This window comes from Etheostoma cragini, chromosome 2 (assembly GCF_013103735.1).
Source record: "Etheostoma cragini isolate CJK2018 chromosome 2, CSU_Ecrag_1.0, whole genome shotgun sequence".
In the NCBI taxonomy this organism is placed as follows: domain Eukaryota; kingdom Metazoa; phylum Chordata; class Actinopteri; order Perciformes; family Percidae; genus Etheostoma; species Etheostoma cragini.
Genome location: NC_048408.1, coordinates 26083688 through 26103320, shown reverse-complemented (window position 1 = coordinate 26103320; position 19633 = coordinate 26083688). Strand labels below are relative to the sequence as shown.

Sequence of the window (19633 nt, the reverse complement as noted above, 5' to 3'; positions counted from 1 at the left end):
AATCTGCAATGGAAAACGGAAGCATAATGGGCCGAGGCGGGCCGAGGCGAGCTGTTACCAGCAGTGGAAAAACGCCATAAGTGTTGAAAGTGTTTTAGCTGTTTCATGCCAGTGAAGTAGAGCTGGGTGATATGGAGAGAAAAAAAAAATCAAATATCACAATATTTTTTGACCAAATACGTCAATGGCAATATTGTAGGGTCGACTATTGGTGCTTTCACACAATAATGAGAGTTTGAGAGTTTTGTAGTAGGTAAAGGCAAATTATAAAAAAGCTAATATGTCCGGTGAGTTCAGAAATTGGCATTTTACAGCATGCCTGTAAAACCAAGGAAAAACAACAATTGTGTGAGATCACAATATTGCAATATCCAAAATTTAAGACAATATTACCCATGGACTGACAGAGAGAGCGCATGAAGGAAACGGTTTGATATTGGGTCATTGTGGTAGAGGGTTGTTTCAGGTTTGAGTTGTGATAACGAGGCTGACTGTGGTTTATATCTGGAGAAATTTAATCAGAGTTGGCTTCACTGACAACCACTGTAAAAGTAGTAGTGCCAGTGGTGATGATGCGTTTGATGACTGTCCTTCCAGAGAGTCGAGCGAGGAGTGTAATGGCCTGAGGGGGGGTCCCCCGGTCCCACCTGCCCCTGCCAGGTCCTATCTGCTCAAACCGTCGGCTCAGTCACTGCAACCCACCTCTGCGATGGGAGACGGACTGGAGGCTGGCAGCAGCCAGAACCCTCCCTCCGCCCCACCGCCTCTCGCCTTCAACCCTCCACCACCTGAAGCATGGAACCCCTCCAGACCCAAACGGCAGACCAACCAGTTACAGGTACGGAGGTTTTGGTCTGTGTAGTTGTAAACGGTAACTTGGGCTAGGGTATGGATCTAAATTATTTTGATTTTTTCATTTTTTTTATGATTTTGCTCTTTTTCAGTACCTGCTAAAAGATGTATTGAAGACATTGTGGAAACACCACTTTGCATGGCCCTTCCAAGCTCCTGTTGATGCCATCAAACTTGGTTTACCTGTGAGTCATGTGTTTGTGTGCCTGTAATCAAAATCCAGAACACTTGATTGCATCAAAGCAGCTGCAATATATTTTTTTCTTTATTCTGCAGAAAAAGCAGCATTTTTTTCAGACTTGCCTCCTCAGTTAGTGCATTGTGACAGCTGACTAGACTTCGTCTCTGGAAAAAATGTAGTTCTTCTTCTATGGTCTTGTAGCTTTCACAGTCAAAAAGGAGAAACTAGTTGAAAAATACATGGAACTTTAATACCTGCACTCGCTGCAGTTAGTCTCTAATGTTTATTTATTTGATTCTCCTTTTGCTGTTACCAGCACAACAGCAAAGTCTTCCTGGGGTCCATTGTCATTGCTGCAGAGTTTGGCTTGTCAGAGGAAGAATGTGAAAGTAAAATTACATCCAAACCAGCACTACAGACAGATTTATATTATGCTTTATATGCTGTATTAGCTGATTAAAGGAAATTTAATTTTTTTTACATTTTTGTTGTCAACAAATCCCATGAAAAGACCAAAACAAATATGTGTTGTCTATCAATACTTTCCAGTTCCTCCAGCATGTGTGTACCTCTAAACCCCAAGCCCATTTACAAATACAATACTTGAAAAGGCTAGATACATTCATAAAACAGCTAGGCACTGTAGGTTCTAGCAAACCCTACTCAAACAGTAACTATTGTATTTGTTGGTGACTGTTTTCATCCATAGATTTGATGCACTAGTTTTGTCAGCATGAATACGTATGTAGACTTAATAAATAAATAAATAAATAAATAAAACATGTCAACTAGTGTTGTGGTGTTTTAAAAAAATTTTTTTTTTATAAAACAACAATGAAGGTCTATAGCACTATAATTAACTATCAGGTCTTGTTTACACAAACAGTACTTTCATTGTGGATTTTGGTCTTTTCATGCATGATGACAAGAAAAATAGAGACGAGGAGCCAGGCTACTGCACCTCTAACGTATGCCACAAGGGACAAATTACACAGTTGACATTTTGAAGTTATGACAGAGAATGAGTTTAAACAGGCATACACATACCTTGTCATTTCTCACATTCATCATTTACGTTTGTTTAGAGAAGATACTAATCAAATACTTTCTCACTGCTCTCCGTCTCACTTAAGGACTACTACAAGATCATCAAGATACCTATGGACATGGGCACAATAAAAAAGCGTTTGGAGAACCACTACTACTGGAATGCCCACGAGTGTATCCAAGACTTCAACACAATGTTCACTAACTGCTACATCTACAACAAGGTCAGCCATTGTCCACATAAGTTCTAGTCACATGTGACTTTCCTGAACTTAAAATTGCAGGTGACAAATTATCCTACTCAGGGAAAGCATCTGCACACAAAGAGCTTATGCAATCTAAATGTGTGCATGTGTTGTGTTTGTATGTTTAGCCGGGGGATGATATTGTCCTAATGGCGGAGGCCTTGGAAAAGGTCTTTTTCCAGAAGATCACACAGATGCCCCAGGAGGAGAAGGAGATTGCTGTTGTCACCAAGGGGCGCCGAGGGGGCAGACGGGAGCCTGGTATGAGTTTAGGATGCAGGGTTCACCTATAAGGGTTGCTCGATGGCCCCAGGCAAATAAAACGGCATGTCGGGCAAGTAGCAATAACAACGCGCTTGTCAGTTTGGGCATCGTTGTATCATAAATTATGTTATGGTTCTCTTGCCCCCGTCGGAAAATGTTTAATGATTTGTTTTGTATGTGCCTTTGGCTAATCAAGAATTGTGTTTGTGGTAGTGACGCTTTTAACATTTTATTACGACTTTTTTTCTTTTTCTTTACGCTTTCACACTTGTTTTTTTATGCCTTTTCTCTCGAAGTTAGAAATACTTTTGTATAGGGGCCACAAGAAATGTACCTTAACGTTGAACCCTGGGATGTAACATGGACTGTCGGTGAAAGTTAAACAATTTCAAGTTTGTTTTTTTTCTTTTCTTTTAACAGCAAAGGTGTTAAGATATTACGTGATAATGATTGTGTTACAAATCTAACCAGCCAAACTTCTATGTATATTTCTTATGGCTCTTCATTAGCTACACCTAGCATGAAACAAGTATTGTTAAATCAAATCTCGCGGCGGCCAGATAGTCCAGTTGTTAGAACGCCGTCCATATAAAGAGGTTTACTCCTCGACGCAGTGGGTCCGGGATAGACTCTGACCTGCGGCCTGTCGCAACATGTCATTCCCCCATCTCTCTCTCCTTTCATATCTTCAGCTGTCCTGTCAAAAATATTCAAAAATGCCCGAAAAAAAATATATAAAATCAAATCTTGATTGCAACAGGCCTGTTGTACCTGTGTTGGACATTTCACAATCCTTCCAACAGGTTTAAAGTAGTTTCCTTCCAACAGGTTTAAGTGATACTTTTTTTGACACTGACCGAATTGCCTCCTTTGAATCGAGTATCGCAAAATGCCTTGTCATTCAATACCAAATTTCAATACCTCAATACCGCGACAGTGAGCCAATAAGCATGCAACATGTTTATGCTTGTGATTAGCTGTCTAGCATTACATGTCGTAAAGGCATGCAGGAAAAACTCTACGTTACACACAGACGGGGCTCACATAGTAGGAGCTGAAAAATAAACAGGATTTGTTTAATGTATAATACTATAATTTCTTTTTGTTGAAATGGATTTTATAAAATTCTTAGTATTTTATCCTTTTATAAATAATATTTGAGTGAAAAGGTCTTATTAGTAGTTGACGTTGTTCCACAGTGCAGACAGAATGAGGACGTCTGAAGTCCCAGATATCCCAGAATAATCTCCGTGGTTAGGCCTGTTGTACCGTGTTGGGGCTTTTTGTTTTTAAATCCTGAATTAAATTAATCCTAAATCTTTGTGATCTTCTTGTGTTTATATTCTTCCTTCCTTCCAGGTCTGATCTCCAAGTCCGATTCAGGCCAAGACTCATCCTCCCCCTCCACCACCCCACACACACAGAGCTTCTCATCCCCTTCAACCACCCCTCAGACCCGTGCCCCACCCACCTCTCAAGGCCCTCCCGTCCTGTCCCTGGCCCAGCCTCTGAATCTGCCCCTGGCCCAGCCTCAACCCCCACGCGTGCCTCTTACTCCCACTTCCCACGCACCCCATCTGGGACCTCCGTTTCCCCTCTCAACGGCTGACGTCCTGGCCCAGAGCATGACCTCTGTTCCCCCTCCAGCCCCAACGCACCCAGGCCTCCATCCCGCCCCGATGCTACAGAGCTCCCCCGCCCTCATCAAGGTAAGGAGAAGTTAGCAGCCATTATTTATAAATGAATTCATCACAAGCTGATGTTGTTGTCATTTTTCTAACCTCTGCTCCTTGATGTTCCAACAGCAAAGGAAGAGCCAGAAGAGGAAAGCAGACACCACCACACCCACTGCCAATGACCAGCTCAGCGAATCATCTCCTGTCTCTGCTGAGATTCGGCCGCGGCGAGAGAGCATTCGACCATCCAAGACGCCCAAAAAAGACACGTCGCAGCCAGATTCTCAGCATCATCTGGCAGGCAGTTTGGAGGCAGCGGGGACGGTTCTGCCGAAGCGTCAGGAGCAGTTGCGTTTCTGCTCACGTCTTGTCAGAGAGATGCTGTCTAAGAAACATGTAGCATATGCCTGGCCCTTCTACAAGCCCGTTGATGCAAAAGCTCTAGGCCTCCACGACTACCACGACATCATCAAGCACCCTATGGATCTCAGCAACATCAAGGTGATTTTATTAGGATCAGTGACCAACATGTAATAGATCACAGATCAACCTAGATGTCCATATCTGGCAGGATGTTTAGGGTCCCCCCTGAAGTAAATGTGAAATTTTTTCCCCAACTAAATGTAGTTCTACATTGTTTTGAACCATTAATGTTATATGTAATGTTATATGTGTCTAAACATTATAAAAGCTAGAGCAGTTAACAAATAAATAACAATTTTAAAAGCGCAAAGACAAAACTTGCTAAAGTTTTGTCTTCAACAGTAAACGCCACTGGGGACCACAATCATGAAATAATCTAAAAAAAAGTCATTTTAGTTAGTTAGTTAGTTAGTAGTTAGTTTTGATGCTTACATTGGTTTTACATTCATTCGGCTTAGGTGCTGTCCAAAACTGCTTGGGCGCTGCACCTAAGCCTCCTAATGTTAGGAAAAACCCTGGACCATGCGTGGCAGCAAAACCTTAACCCCAACCTGACAAACATGTAGTACTTGACAAATTAATTACCCATACAAGTACTTAACTTAAAATGCAGTAGGAGGATGAGAAAAGGTAATGTCTAAAAGAGGTAAACGATATTTATTGTCTGATTAAACCTTTATTTGGATTACCTTATTTGGTACTTGTCATCTTTTCTTTTTTTTTTATTTCCTAGGTAGAGTTTGGTTGGTACAAAGGAAATATTCAGGTGGAAATACCCACCATTCCTCCAGCTTAAAAAAAAAATTTGAATAGGTTTTGATCATGGCGGTCCATTTGTTTTTCTCCTTCAGAAAAAGCTGGACAACAGGCAGTACAGAGACGCTCAAGAATTTGCAGCAGACGTCCGGTTGATGTTCTCCAACTGTTACAAGTACAATCCCCCAGACCATGATGTGGTTGGCATGGCGCGCAATTTACAGGTAATCCACCGTTCATACATGTCAAGCAGTCCATAATCAATATCATATACACTATATGACCAGGGCCAGATTAACGACCCCGTTCCTCCCGCTGTATGTGCATTGTATATTGGGGTGTAACGGTTCAGTTCATTCCCCGGTATAGGAATCACAGTTGAGTGCGAGTTAGGTCCAGCAGAATTTGTTTTGTTTTTAAGGATAGTTTTGTTTTTTAAGTATTTTGGACAGACATTAGTGCAAGTGTGTAAGACAGACCCAGTCCCCCTGATTGCGCGGGACGGAGGTAGCATTTTTCCCCTGGCAACTTTGGTAAACTATTTTCATAACAAAAAATGAGGACCATTTCTAACACTATTATACTGTATGAACACTTGACAAACACTAACCCAACAGGCAGTGAGTCTCAATAGGCTAAACAAATGAAAAGCATTTCATCATCTTATGTTACGTAATATAAAATAGAAATTGCGTTTGTTTTTTTTCCCCCCATCCCAACAAATGGCACACAGTGACAAAATTGAATGTTCAATGTGTTTCCGTTCACATACTGTCCCGCTGACGCTGTCCTTGTCTTATACGCAACTCTTTTTACTTTGTTGTTGTAGCTGAACAGGAACCCTCAGGCAGGTCTTCTAGCGCCACCGTTTAATTTGCTCACACCATAGGGTGACTGGCAAGCACGCCAGTCAGCTTATAACATTATTCCGGCTAATGCGTGTAATGCCGCCTTTGGTTCTGCATTATACGCATCAATCGACACACCATGTATTCTATAAGCATTGTCAAGGGATCTAGGGATACACATTAAAATTAAAATTACTATACAATATTCACTACGTGTAATAAAAAAAAATATTTTTATGCCTATTCAAAGATTCAAAAATCATGACCCATCCCTTCCCTGTACTGTGACAGTTCCGGGCAAATACAGAAAAACCTTTACAAACCCATTGTATATGTATTAGTATATATTTTATGTACATGATTAAGCACAGTCTTACTCAGGAAAATGCATCCTTTCAGCACCACGGTATTCAAAAATAATAAAGGCTTTGAAACAGATTCAAGGACTGATTCTAGGATTGCCTGTGGATGGAATATTCAGGTGTCCGCGTTGTGTAAATGTTTGACCATTGTTATCTAGTTCAATTCTAGATCCAGCTTCCAAATACCCTTTTTTATTATACCCGTGTTAAACATATCTACCTGTTATACCTACTGGTTTGCGATTCAAGTAGAGTTCACAGTTTCTCCTGCCGTCCTCCGTTCTAACAGGACGTGTTTGAGATGCGTTTTGCCAAAATGCCTGATGAGCCAGAGGAGCCCGCTCCGGTTCCCACCCCGTCATCGGCCCTCCACCCTGCCCCCTCCACTCGACAAGCCCCACCTCCTCCCGCTGCCTCGGAAGACGACAGCTCCAGTTCCTCTGAATCAGAGTCCTCTGGAGGAGATTCAGACCATGAACGGCAACACCGATTGGCTGAGTTACAGGAACAGGTTAGAGGATGGAAAATGAAGGGGGAGGGAGGCTTATGAGACACAACAGGTGGGTGGGCCACGCAGAGCAGCTTTACTGAATGTGGGTGAATATGAGACACGGCGAAGGAAATGTGCAGGATGCTGTCTTTTTCGTCTCCTAAGACCACCACTGTGTGTGTTTTTGTCGTCTAGCTTAAAGCTGTCCATGAACAGCTGGCAGCACTCTCCCAGCCCCCAGCCATCAAGCCCAAGAAGAAAGAAAGGGAGAAGAAGGAGAAGGAAAGGGAGAAGGAGAAGGAGAAGAAGAAAGAAAAGCACAAGAAGAAGATGGTAGCCGAGGAACATGCAGAGGCCCCTCCTTCTGTGGTGCTTCAGACTTCTAAGAAAAACAAGAGCAGCAAGGAGCCAATCATTAAGAAGGAAAGGAAAAAGCCTGGGTAGGTGTTACAAACTTGAGATAAGTGACGTTATTGTAGCTGCGTTGACTGGAGCTAATCTAATCATTTGTCAATCACAGGAAGAAAGAAGGAGTTAAAAACAGTCGCCCAGTTGTGCCTCCTCAGCCGGGGCCAACCCCTCTCGTCCCCTCGGCCTCCCTGGAAGCAGAAGAGGAATTGGGTATGTATATGAAAGATCTTTTGAGCATATTTTTAAGTTTAAAATAGGACTGCTTGATTATGGGCAAAAATCTGAATCACGATTATTTTGGTTAATATTGAAATCACTATTATGTAACATGATTACTTATTATTATTATTGTTATAAGTTTTTTAAATTAGAAAACACCAGTGAAAGAAATGAACCGCAAAAAAAAACTTGAACTGTGAATTTTTTACTTAATTTCTTTGCCGTTTGAACTGTAAATTTCCAGTTGGAAACCAAGACAGAATAAGAGTTTACTTGCAATAAGTTATGTGAAAATGTTTATGATTTTTATGAATCTGCTTTTGTGATCACTAGTAACTAAAATCTTAATTGGGATTACAAATTTAGATTAATTGCACAGCCCTAGTTTAAAACTGTTTGTGTCTTGAACAATGGCCCAGTATCAACCTGCTTATATTTTCTCCTCCCCAGATGTATTTGGAGGCATGTCCAGCGAGAGGTGTGAGCCGATGTCGTATGAGGAGAAGCGCCAGCTGAGCCTGGACATCAACAAGTTGCCAGGTGACAAATTGGGCCGTGTCGTGCACATAATTCAAACACGTGAGCCCTCGCTGAAGAACTCCAACCCGGACGAGATCGAGATTGACTTTGAGACTCTGAAGCCCTCCACGTTGAGAGAGTTGGAGAAATACGTTTCCAGCTGCCTCAAGAAGAAGAAAAAGTCATCAGGTTAGGCTGTTTGAGTGCTCCAAACTTCATTTAAAGAATTGTCATGTGACTTGATTCCAGCAATTCTCACTTGAGTCATTGCACTTGAACATGAAGATCTTGTTCTACCACTCATAATGAAATGCTGTGTAACCGTTGGGTAGTGACACTCCTTCATGACAACAGACGGTCTAAGGATTAGTTTATCCTGTTTTAGAGCTTAAAGACAACACCAAATACTGTCAAATACAATTAAGGCAAATTTATTCAATATTTTAATTTATTGACTTTCAGTTGACTCATTCTGATTTCTGTTTTCCAATCAAGTGATTTAAAAAAAAATTATTGTTATAAAAACAGATTGGTAGTTTTAGTTTAACACACTTGCTGCCATGTCATGAACAACACTGGAACAGTTTGATTGGCCATCAGTTTGATTGTATTTAATTTAACATGTTTGCTATGTGGCATTGTACGCTATGATGATAATTTAAAACATTAATTATTAGTTCTCTGAATTAAATTATTCATTTTTTGTACATTCAGTCAGAGTTACTGTTTGTTTAACTGTTAATTAACTTAAGTAAGACTTGACTTTCTTCTTCACACTGGCTAAAAAGCTGCGTCTTGTCTACTGAGACTGAAGCTGTCTGCCAGTTTCTGAATGTTTTGGGTGTATTTGGTTGCAGTAGAGAAGTCTCTGGAAATTACAAATGTGACAAAGATGAAGACGGAATCCTCATCATCAGGCAGCAGCGACTCCTCTGACAGTGAAGACTCTGACAATGGTAACATACACACACAATGTTGTCAGCAGATTTTTTTAAAGAAACATTAGCTGCAGTTCTTCAGCATGTGAGCTTCTGTTGTATTTCCTTGTTATATATTTCATATACCTTTGTCTACCAGGGCTGGTTCCCAAGCTGCAGAAGAAGATCCTCACTAACAAAGACACCAAGAGGCTGCACAACCTGTCCGTCAGTACCGGAGGGGGTCCAGCTGCTCTTCAACCTCAGCCCCAGCCCCAGACTCAGCCTCAAGTGGTCCAGTCCAAACCACCATTTGTCCCCCCGCCCCCTGTCCAGTCTCTGGACTCCTCACAGCTAATGGGCTCTGGATTTGATCCTCTGGCTCAATTTATGAACCCTCACCTGGCGCAACCTAATCCAACCATTACTACTGCCGGTGCCACGGTCGTGTCTGGCCTCTTTAACGCAAACCCACCCACTGGGCAGCCGCCCACTGAGACGCTCCCTTTCCTAAACCAACATCCCATCATACCTTCACCAGGTATGTACACTTGCGTCTGCGTGTATGTGCGTGCATGCATCCATGCGTGCGTGCATGCGTGTGTGTGTGTGTGTGTGTGTGTCTGTGTCTTATGCTCAAGGACCTATTGTGGTTACAGTAATTTACATTTTTTGAAATGGTGTTTTAACGACTATTTTGCTTTGTACCGTCATTGACTGCTGACTCCTCTAAAGTAATCAGCATTAGTAACAAATGGGAGCACTCCGATACCAAACAATATTCAAGAAAAATGTATGATGTTCAATAGATAAAGGTTGCAAATCCACACATCAGATATCAGAGGAGCTAAAAGAAGCAAATGTTTGGCATTTTATGTCTGGTAAAACACTTAAAGAATTATAATCGTAAGATTCATTGTTCAGCACAAATATTTTGTATAAATATTTCATCCCGGGATTAATATTTTTAACTGCTTTTTTAAAAAGTTGCAACAGCATGTTTTTTGTTCTAAATGGAAAAAAACTAATTGTCTTGTTTTTTCCCCCCATCCCTCTCTAATTGTTTTATCGCAGCAATCCACAATGCGCTTCCCCAGCAACCATCAAGACCGAGCAACCGAGCAGCGCCACTTCCTCCAAAACCCTCCTTGCCTCCCCCATCCTCGCTCCCCTCCTTACCTCCATCCTCCTCACTCAAGCTTCAACCCACACTTCCACTTGCTCTCCCCCAGCCTGTCCCTCGCCCCCGTGTTCCTTCACCTACATCACACGGCATTTTGGGTACCCTTTCTGCACAACCTCCCCAGGCCCTGCTGGAGGACGACGAAGAGCTGACGCCCATCAGTTCACAAACCCCACCCCTCAGTCAAGTTCACAGCTTCTTGCAGTCGCTCCAAGCTCGACCCACCGCGCAGCCTCAACCACAGACGCTACACACGCACACGCATACGCCGGCGCACGGCGCCCCTCAGCTGATCCCGCCAATGCATATGCAGGCTGTGACAACAGCCATTCCCGCCCTGACACAGAGACACAGCTCAGGTCACGCGCACTTGCGCCAGCCTTTCCCACATACACATACGTCAACGTCGCAGCACCAGAAGGGGGTGGCCCTGCAGCAGAAGGTACAACAGATGCAGCAACATCAGCAACATCAACAACAGCCATCACCACGCAGCAAAGCGGACCCTTTCCCGACAGGTAACATCTCTATACGTAAGGCAGTGGTTTCCAAACTGATGGTCTTGACCCTTCCAAAATGATCCGGATGATGTTACTGTAGGACCCCAATTTGTGTGTTAAATTTTGTCCAGAGCTTGATCCATTGATGATTCAATGAAAATGTGGTGGCAATCGGAGGTACAGTGTGTGAGGGGATGTTTTTCAAAAAATTCAAAATGGTGGGAAACTTTTCTAGGCGGACCTTAATGATCGTTGAGGCTTTTTTGAAGAGCAAATTAAGCTGCAGCTGTTTGAGAAATTTTAAGTCAATCTGATTTATGGTGCTGGGGCATGGTCTTTGGGGTGGCAGTAGCTCAGTCCGTAGGGAGTCCGGTTAGGAACCGGAGGGTCACTGGTTCAAGTCCCTGTGTGGACCAAAAAGTAGGGAGTGTGGATTGGTGGCTGGAGAGATGCCACTTCACCTCCTGGGCACTGACAGGTGCTGTTGAGCAAGGCACCACATATATATATATATATATATCTCTATATATATATATATATATATATATATATAGAAGCACATGCACACCATTTCCAGTTAAGTTGTATTTTTCTAGCTCATTCCAGCTCACAGAAATTTGAGCAGGCACAGCAGACAACAAATAATAACAATTTGAACTGCAAGCAGTTACAACTGGGGTCCAAGCCTCATCGTGCCAGTCGTCCCCATGCAAGTCGGCACAGGCGAACCGGGGAGATTGTGAAAGCGGAACACAAAGCGCTACGCAAAGAGGCAAACATCATAAAATCAGCAGAACTGTTCCAAAAAACAGTATGTTTGTACAAGTTACAAAGTTATGAATCAGAAGCGCTGTTTGAAATACTGCTCCCTAGTCTTTTGCTGATATTGCTTAATTTGGCTAAGTAACGTAGAAAAATTCTCTGGATAACATTTTGTTGCAACGGAGATGCGACCTGGAGATGCTACATACCAGGTCTTGTGCCGATCTGTCGCACGGCCCATGATGAACATGAAAAGTTAGTTTTGCGCTTTGTGCTATGTTTGCTTGGTATGACCCTCTGAGACTCTAAAACAAATTTCACGAAAATAAGCCATTGGGGGCGCTACAAAACCGGAACGGCTCATCCAATTTTTACAAAATTTACGAGTACGATCTAAGGCCACTCCTGGGGTGCCACTTACAGTGGGGTAATGATCGGTTCAAGATGGCTTGGCCTATGGGACCCACGTTTGGATTAACCACTTACACTAAAGTGAATTACTTGAAATTAACAGGGCAGATGTAGAATAGGTAGTCGACCTGACTTACCAAATATTACATATGTGGACCTATAGATGGCGCTACAATGATGTCAAACATGTTGTTGCCTATAACTCCCACAATATACATCACACATTAAACATCTTTACATCCATGTGTTCACTGAATCAATCTGAGTGACCTGATAGACGCCACGCCCCTTCTTTTCACAGTTATATTTTCCATTTAATTAAATAGAGGAATTTTGTACAATATTTCCTGTCCTTTGTTTCTAGGTGTCCTGCGTGAGAGCCCTTCCCCCCTGATGATGCATTCTCCTCAGATGCCTCAGTTCCATCCAATGGGACAGCAGTCACCCTCACAGACCAAGAAACATGTGAGTTGAGAGAGAAAGAGATAATAGACTATTTGTATGTATACAAAGATGTCAAAAAATATGTGTGTAGACTCTTTTGTATGTAAATATTCTGTGTCTGTCTGTCTGTAGGAGCCGAGGTCCAACCTGGTGGCGGTCAAAGAAGAAAAGCTTTCCCAGTCGCCTGTTCTGCCCCCCTCGCCCTTCAACCCTGCCATACGCCAAGACACACACAAACAGGACAGCAAACACAGTGAGTACAAGAGTTTATGGCTACTTCATTATCCATCATATCTAAAGCCCAAGAAGGTGCCATTTATTTAAAGGTTGCAGAAATAAATTTCCCACATTTTGGTGCCCAGAGCTGAGCAAGGTGTTAGAATATTTAGAATTTAAATCGCAGAATATCACTTCCTCTTCTTTATCAAATATAAAAGCGATACGTGTGGAAAAGCTGCCCGCAGTCATAAGCGTGCCACTCCTTTTGTAACTCAGCATTCACAAAGTTTTTGTATGCTTCCTTCCAAATGTGTCTATAGCCACTTCTCGGAAGCATTCTTGCTTATGACACAATATGAGGAAAATATGCAGTAAAGTTTAATATTGCATCTTGAGATGATCAAAGATATTAAAACACTCTGCCTTTCTGCTGCTTTTGGTATTTTGCCTAAAGACAACACATTGCTTGTTGAATAGATGAATTGTAAGGTAATTATTTTCAACATTATTTCATTGAACTGAACACAAAAGGCACCAAAGAAATAACATCTGCGTGTCTTTCAACAAGTTGATGATAAAAAAAAGATTTATTATGCAGGCCCACTTAAGACTCCCAGTTTGATGATTTAACATACATATGTATAGTTAATCCTCGTTCATGTCTTCCTCAGGATTAGACCTGAAGCCAATGGATGGTTCTCGCCCCGGTTCCCGCATGCCAGACACCCCAGCACCACCCTGCTCGCAGAAAGACAACAAAATCAAGCAAGAGCCCAAAACTCCTATTGCTCCCAAGAAGACACAGGTCCTAACTAACGTCCTTAGCCACAATGCAACTGCACTTTCTGGTTTGTCTGTTTTTCCTTCCTCTATTCATCCTGTCATTCTCTAACCCCTTCTCCTTGACTTCTCCCAGGATGTGAAGTTAAAGAACATGGGTTCCTGGGCCAGCCTGGCTCAGAGGTCCCAGTCCACGCCGGCCTCCTCCGTGCGCTCTTCCAGCGACAGTTTTGAACAGTTCAGACGGGCGGCCAGGGAGAAGGAGGAGAGAGAGAGACAGCTGAAAGCACAGGCCGAACAGGCTCGGAGAGAGCAAGAAAAGCTACGGTAGGTTGAAGGAAAGGATGTGTAATCTGGGAAGCACAAGTTACTATTTTACAGCAACTTGATGAGAAATGATCAAAGATTTATGAAGCATAGCAATTATTATTCTAGACCTTCATCCATTTTCTTAAAAGAGTAGCATAGATTTTTAAATAAGTTTTCTGCCTTCCAAGCAGCCATTGCTTTCCATAAACTTCAGTACAGAATGAAAATCAACTCAAAGACTTGAATGTTGCTAGAAAATAATAAAAGTAAGCAGAATGCAGCGTTGTTTGGGTTTAATAATATTTCGTTATCGTCGTGCCATTTACCAGCTGCAGCCAGCCATCTTACTTTAATTTTAATTTTTTATGTAGTAACCGTGACGACGACGACACCACCACCGTGGAGCAGGCTCGTCGAGTGCAAGAGGATGCCCGCCGTCGCCAGGAGCAACAGTCCCCGCTTGCTCCCACACCTCCGGCTTCCACCCCGCCCACTCACTCCCCACAGGCCCCGCCCACTCAGCCACAGGCCCCGCCCCCGCCCTCCTCCGCTGCACCGAATACTCTCGACCAGAGGGAGATGGCACGCCGCCGCGAGCAGGAGAGGCGCAGGAGAGAGGCGGTACGCACAAAACTGTTTAAAAAATAAATAAATAAAAATTGATTGATTTTTTTTTTTTTTTATGAACGGTCTTTAATGCGTGTTCTCTCTCCTCTTCTGCAGATGGCCGACACCATTGACATCAACTTCCAGAGCGACCTGATGGCCATTTTTGAAGAGAATTTGTTTTGAGATAGTAAAAAGCAGATGATGGGAGCAGGAGAAGAAGCTACACACACACAGACACACACACACACACACACACACATTTACAAACATGCATATAGACCACAATGCTCTGATACACATGGTCGCCACACACACACACACACACACACACACACACACACACACACACACACAGACTTAATAGTAACTGTCCCTTCTCTCAGTAGTTGAAACAGCTGGCTTGTGTCATGTGAATGAGAGGGGGAGTAAAATTTAAATAAGCAACCCTCTTTTCCTCCAACCTCAGATACGTTTTGGTGTCTGGCTTGGTGTTTATGGTTGTTGTTTCTGGGTCTCCCAGGCGACGGAGACTGAGATAGTCGGCTCCCTCGAGGGAAACGAGGAAGGCAAAAGAAGCAAAAAAGGAGTGGACAGAAATTTTACATTTATAAAAACAAAAACAAAAAAACATGACAGTGAAGAGGAGGATTTAATTTAAGAAATTATGTGAAATTAACAAAAACCTTATTCTCTAATGTCTGAGAGAGGAGAAGAGGGTTTAAAAGGAACGGGTGAACAAATTTCAAACGGACAGATCACTTTTTGTTTTTTTCCTCTCTTTATATCGTCTCTTTTTTTGTTTTGAGTTGGGTTTTAACTGGGAGGGGGGGGCCGGTGCGGTCTAGTTTGTCACCTTCAGCGGTCATCCGAGAGTCGGTTGTTTTCTCAGGACACAGTGGGAACGCAACACCCCGGCCACATTCACACGCTTTTCTAAGACATCTTTCCTCCCTTCACTTCCTTCTTATTCACTCTCTTCAGTCACTAGTTGGAGAGGTGGAGGCTTCAGCAACTCTCGCTCTGTTGGAACACCCGGGGGCGATGAGGAGGAAACGATGGCATTTTAAAAGTTTCAGAGTGTGTCCTCTGCCTTAGCGCTCTGGCCTGTAAACTAACAGTCATACCCTACAAATTATACATATTATATATATAAATAAGTAGATACGTGAATATATATATATATATATTATATACAACGAAAAGTCAACAAAAAAGAACATGAGAGGAATTTGGTTTTTGGGGAGCAAAGCTCGTCTCTGTTCATCCTAGAGCTCTGGGTTTGGTTTTGTAGAATTTCCTGTAAAGAAGAAAAAAAAAAAAATCCAACTTTTTTATGATTCTATTGAGAGAATTGTTTCGTCAGTCCTATTCTCTCTCTCATACTGTTTTCTGTTTTTGTTTTGTTTTTTCGACTCTATGCCAAAACCAATCTGAGTGCTGAAAGTTCATCCACATTTTTTTACATGTAAAATGCATCTTCTTTTCACTTTATATTAAAGGCTATGATTTTATTGCTATTTAATTTTCTTTTCTCCCCTTTTCAAATCTCAAGTTATGCAGCCGTATTCTCTGTAATAGTTAGAAAAAGCGGTTTCATAAATCATTGTTTGTCATTACTTAATATGCCCCATCATTCTGTAGCTGCACTTGTATTACTTCCATCATTTCTTTCCCTTTTATCATGTAAATGTTTTTAGTCTTTTTTTTTTTTTAGCCATCTCGTCCACCACGATCTTCCTCTCAGTTTCTACACACTGTGTAACAGGTTCTTGTTTGTCTTCCCGTCTTTTAGTTTTTATTTTTAAAATGTTTTCATCGTCCATGGTAACTGTTTTGGGGATGTTGTGTGCCATTGTGTTTTTCTGGAAGCGGGAGGTTTTCCCGGTTTCCGTAGGTTGGCTCGGAGATCTGTGAGTGTTTTCAATTCTATAACCGCTATTTTTTTTTTTCTTCACTTTTTTTTGTTTCATTCATCTCTTTGCCCTTTTCATATTTGATTGTTTTGAGTTTATTTTCTTTTCTTTTCTCTTGATTTATTTTACCCAGATCAACCTGTCGGTATGTTGGCGAGTGAGGCATTGAGGTCAATAGATTCATCTTGTTCAGATTACGGAGTACAACATCTTTTTTTTAAGAAAAGTATTAAAATAATATTTAAAAACAAATCTCTAAAACTCTTGTATATGTTTTTGTCTCCTGCACGGTGAGAGTTATTTACTGGATTTCTGTGGTCCAGATGGTGAATCCTGCTGCAATTCCAGTTTCAGCCACATGGGGGAGCTATGAAGAAAGAAGTAGAGTCGAAGCTCTCATTCACTGCTACTCAACATACAATACAGTCAGAAGTATTTGAACACCCCTGTCCACAGACTAAAGTCCATGTCTTTGGAGTAAAATACATCAAATATACCTTTGACTGTGTAGTGTGTGTACATGCATACTTTTAAATACAATCAACTCTGCAAACTGGTCTACAGAGAAATATTTGTTGGTCGGCAAATACCGATATAAATCCTTGAGAATCAAATAATGATATGAAAAATGTAGTTTCCATTGTACTTTTTAAAATATTAAGTTAATGTGCGTCACAGGAATAAAATTAGAGAATACAGTAAGTTAAACAATAGGAAGTCTTAACATGAATATTCAAGGATAAAAAATAAAAGAAGCTGTTGCAGACAGGTCCATATTACACCTCATACAGTATAAGAAATCAACACTTAAATAGGTGTTGGGGAGGACGATACAAAAACTTAAAAGCCAAACTAAATTGTGTTTTTTTTCTTACACATATCTTTATCAAAATCAGTAAACATATTTTGCTGTTGCACAATAACCTTTATTGTCAAAGATTGCAGTAGCATTAAATGTACCTGTATGACCTAAACCAGTTCACATCAGGCCAACGCAAGGTGGAGCCATCAGTTACTCGATTTATTTCTAACGTAATAAGATGTGGAATGAAGGATAAGGCTTATTCTTGTCTGTGCAGTGCCTTGGCAATTGTTGTGGCAATTTTGTAATTCCACTCCGTGAACGAGGCAGACAGAAATCTCTTCCAGGGTTATGAAGAACTCAGCCTGATCAAACAGAAAGGGAAGTTAACGTGATTACGATCAAACACAATTTCCTCATTGCGATTGTGTGAAGTGTGAGAGGAAGGCGTTGGGGAGGGCCCAGTCATCTCTTCCTCTTCCACAGAGCACTTTAGAGACGTCTTTCTGTGTGACCAGATACTGTTGGCTATAGTAAATGGTTGGGGATCATGGGAGTCATCCTGGGGGAAAGGGTTAAGGAACAGTAGCCCACCTTGAAGTAATATTGGCATGCAATTGCTTGCTTTGCTCCTGTTAGGATCAGGTGGAAATGGAAATGGCCCTCTCTGGTTAACCTAATTCCTATGCAGTGGTTTAGTCCAGTTAGGGTGGGGCAAGGCGGGGTATATATAGCCACATAAACAGTGGGAGAGTTGTTGGTAGCAGCTTGCTGTGAGGCTGTGTTTTAATTATAATCAATGTATTTGCTCTTTGTTAATTCCCCTGTGACTTTTGTTTTCCCTGAGATTTTTGGTTGATAAAACCACTGACTTTTATGCACAGACTTCCGCCTCCTGAGCCCTTCTTCAATTACACATTTTCTTTTCCTGATCCACCTCCAGCGTCAGACAGCCACGCTAAAATCCCTTTGTGTAGAATTACTACCAGTAATGCTACAAACTGCTCTGTTCCAATGTGGGAATAAAGTGTGATAATAACAGAATAGACGCGAGCAGAAGGGAAATCAAAGTGAACTGAAAAGTAAACAGGACACAAGATTTCATGAGACCCAAAGGTGTTTAAGGACTCCCTCTGTAATTGGACCCCTGTGTAGAGTGTATTTTTTTAAGATTATTTATTGGGGCATTTTTCCCTCCTTTATTAGATAGTGATGGTGGATGGATAGGAAAGGTGGGAGAGAGATGGGGCACTCGAACCCGGGCGTCTACTAAGGACTCAACCTACACGGGGTTGCATGCTCTTACTGGGTGAGCTAGAGGCCGCCCTGAGGATGTACTTTTATAACAGAGCTACAGAGGTGTGGTTAAGACCAGTTCCAACCAGCCACAAGTTGAGAAGAAGCAGCAGGCAGTAACAAAAACCTCGTCAGTCACATGACTTCAGCTGATTCAAAGCAAGTTTAGACATTGCTGCTTTGCATTTCAGGACAAGCCTCGACTCTCAAGCATCAAATATCCAAAGCCTGGCCACACTGTTTATTTAAACTGTATCCAACACTGTCTTCTGTGGCCTTGGCCAAGCTGATAAGGTGTCCACTGATAACATTTTGCTGTGAGGATTTGCTCTGTTCAGCTGTTCTTTTTCTTGTTCAGCAAGCAGAAAGTATTTCCTGTCCCTCGTCTTTGACTTTCAAATGAGCGCCTTTGTGGTTTTGCATAGCATTTAACTTGTTCAAATCCAACGGAAACCTACTGCTTTTCCAAAAGGAAGGAGGTCAGTGAACATAAATAATGGGAAAACAGCCAAGCAGGCCTCTGAATTTATCAGGTGAGGATGAGAAAAGGCCAACGTAAAGATGAGGCATGCTGGGGATATGCTGCACTTGCTTCTTCCTTCTCCAGATGAGAATACAGGAGAATGAGAAATGTGACAATACTGAAGACAGAGAGTTTGGCAGCAAAGTGAGATTTTGAGAAATGTCACAAGGAAAATTGAAACTGGGAGCATTTGTGGTTATTGAAATGAGGAAGTGAAAAATGTGCAGGGACGTGAAAAAGCATGACGGAAAGGAACGAGAAACGTTTGTTACTACTGCATGTGGCGACTCATAATTCATGTTTTCATGGAGCAGTGATGTGATCCTCTAATAAAGGCAAAGAAGAACTTTTTCTTGAACCCCTCTGTTTTGGGGCAATTAACTTCTTTTTATTTTCAGCCCAGTGTTATATTCCATTTCCTCTACTCGTTACTGTTTTCTACACTACATTTCAGATGGAAATATTGTTGGTAAAAGTATTTTTGGCTTGTGGTCCATTAAGGGTCCCATGACATTGTGCTCTTTGGATGCCTTTATATACCTTAGTGGTACAAGTCTCTTTCCCAAAATTCAGCCTTGGTGCAGAATTACAGCCACTGGAGCCAGTCCCACAATAAGCTTTACTTAGTATGGGCCATTTCTGAGTATGTAGCCTTTTTTTTTTTTTGGGGGG

General features: G+C 41.9%; 2 protein-coding genes across 7 annotated transcripts in view; both read left to right on the top strand.

The window, feature by feature from the left end:
* The window catches only part of akap8l (A kinase (PRKA) anchor protein 8-like), a 26617-nt gene extending 13828 nt beyond the window's left edge, over positions 1-12789 (top strand). For both annotated transcript variants that reach the window (XR_004658303.1, XR_004658302.1), the window contains exon 14: positions 12777-12789. The gene's annotated coding sequence lies outside the window, so the exon portion shown is untranslated. The remainder of the gene's footprint in view (positions 1-12776) is intronic.
* Positions 1-15739, top strand: part of LOC117952000 (bromodomain-containing protein 4-like) — a 19417-nt gene extending 3678 nt beyond the window's left edge. For 3 of the 5 annotated variants that reach the window (XM_034884050.1, XM_034884043.1, XM_034884060.1), the window contains 20 exons: positions 598-838; positions 945-1037; positions 2167-2304; positions 2454-2586; positions 3949-4298; positions 4395-4766; positions 5540-5668; positions 6944-7165; positions 7340-7584; positions 7665-7765; positions 8225-8482; positions 9151-9249; positions 9371-9751; positions 10285-10911; positions 12431-12531; positions 12643-12763; positions 13401-13534; positions 13646-13836; positions 14190-14439; positions 14542-15739. In XM_034884050.1, coding sequence (XP_034739941.1) covers positions 710-838; positions 945-1037; positions 2167-2304; positions 2454-2586; positions 3949-4298; positions 4395-4766; positions 5540-5668; positions 6944-7165; positions 7340-7584; positions 7665-7765; positions 8225-8482; positions 9151-9249; positions 9371-9751; positions 10285-10911; positions 12431-12531; positions 12643-12763; positions 13401-13534; positions 13646-13836; positions 14190-14439; positions 14542-14610 — 4143 coding nt within the window. In that variant the 5' untranslated portion in view covers positions 598-709 and the 3' untranslated portion in view covers positions 14611-15739. The remainder of the gene's footprint in view (positions 1-597; positions 839-944; positions 1038-2166; positions 2305-2453; positions 2587-3948; positions 4299-4394; positions 4767-5539; positions 5669-6943; positions 7166-7339; positions 7585-7664; positions 7766-8224; positions 8483-9150; positions 9250-9370; positions 9752-10284; positions 10912-12430; positions 12532-12642; positions 12764-13400; positions 13535-13645; positions 13837-14189; positions 14440-14541) is intronic. The other 2 variants (XM_034884068.1, XM_034884076.1) reach the window with 2 other exon arrangements.
* Positions 15740-19633: the final 3894 nt, after the last annotated feature.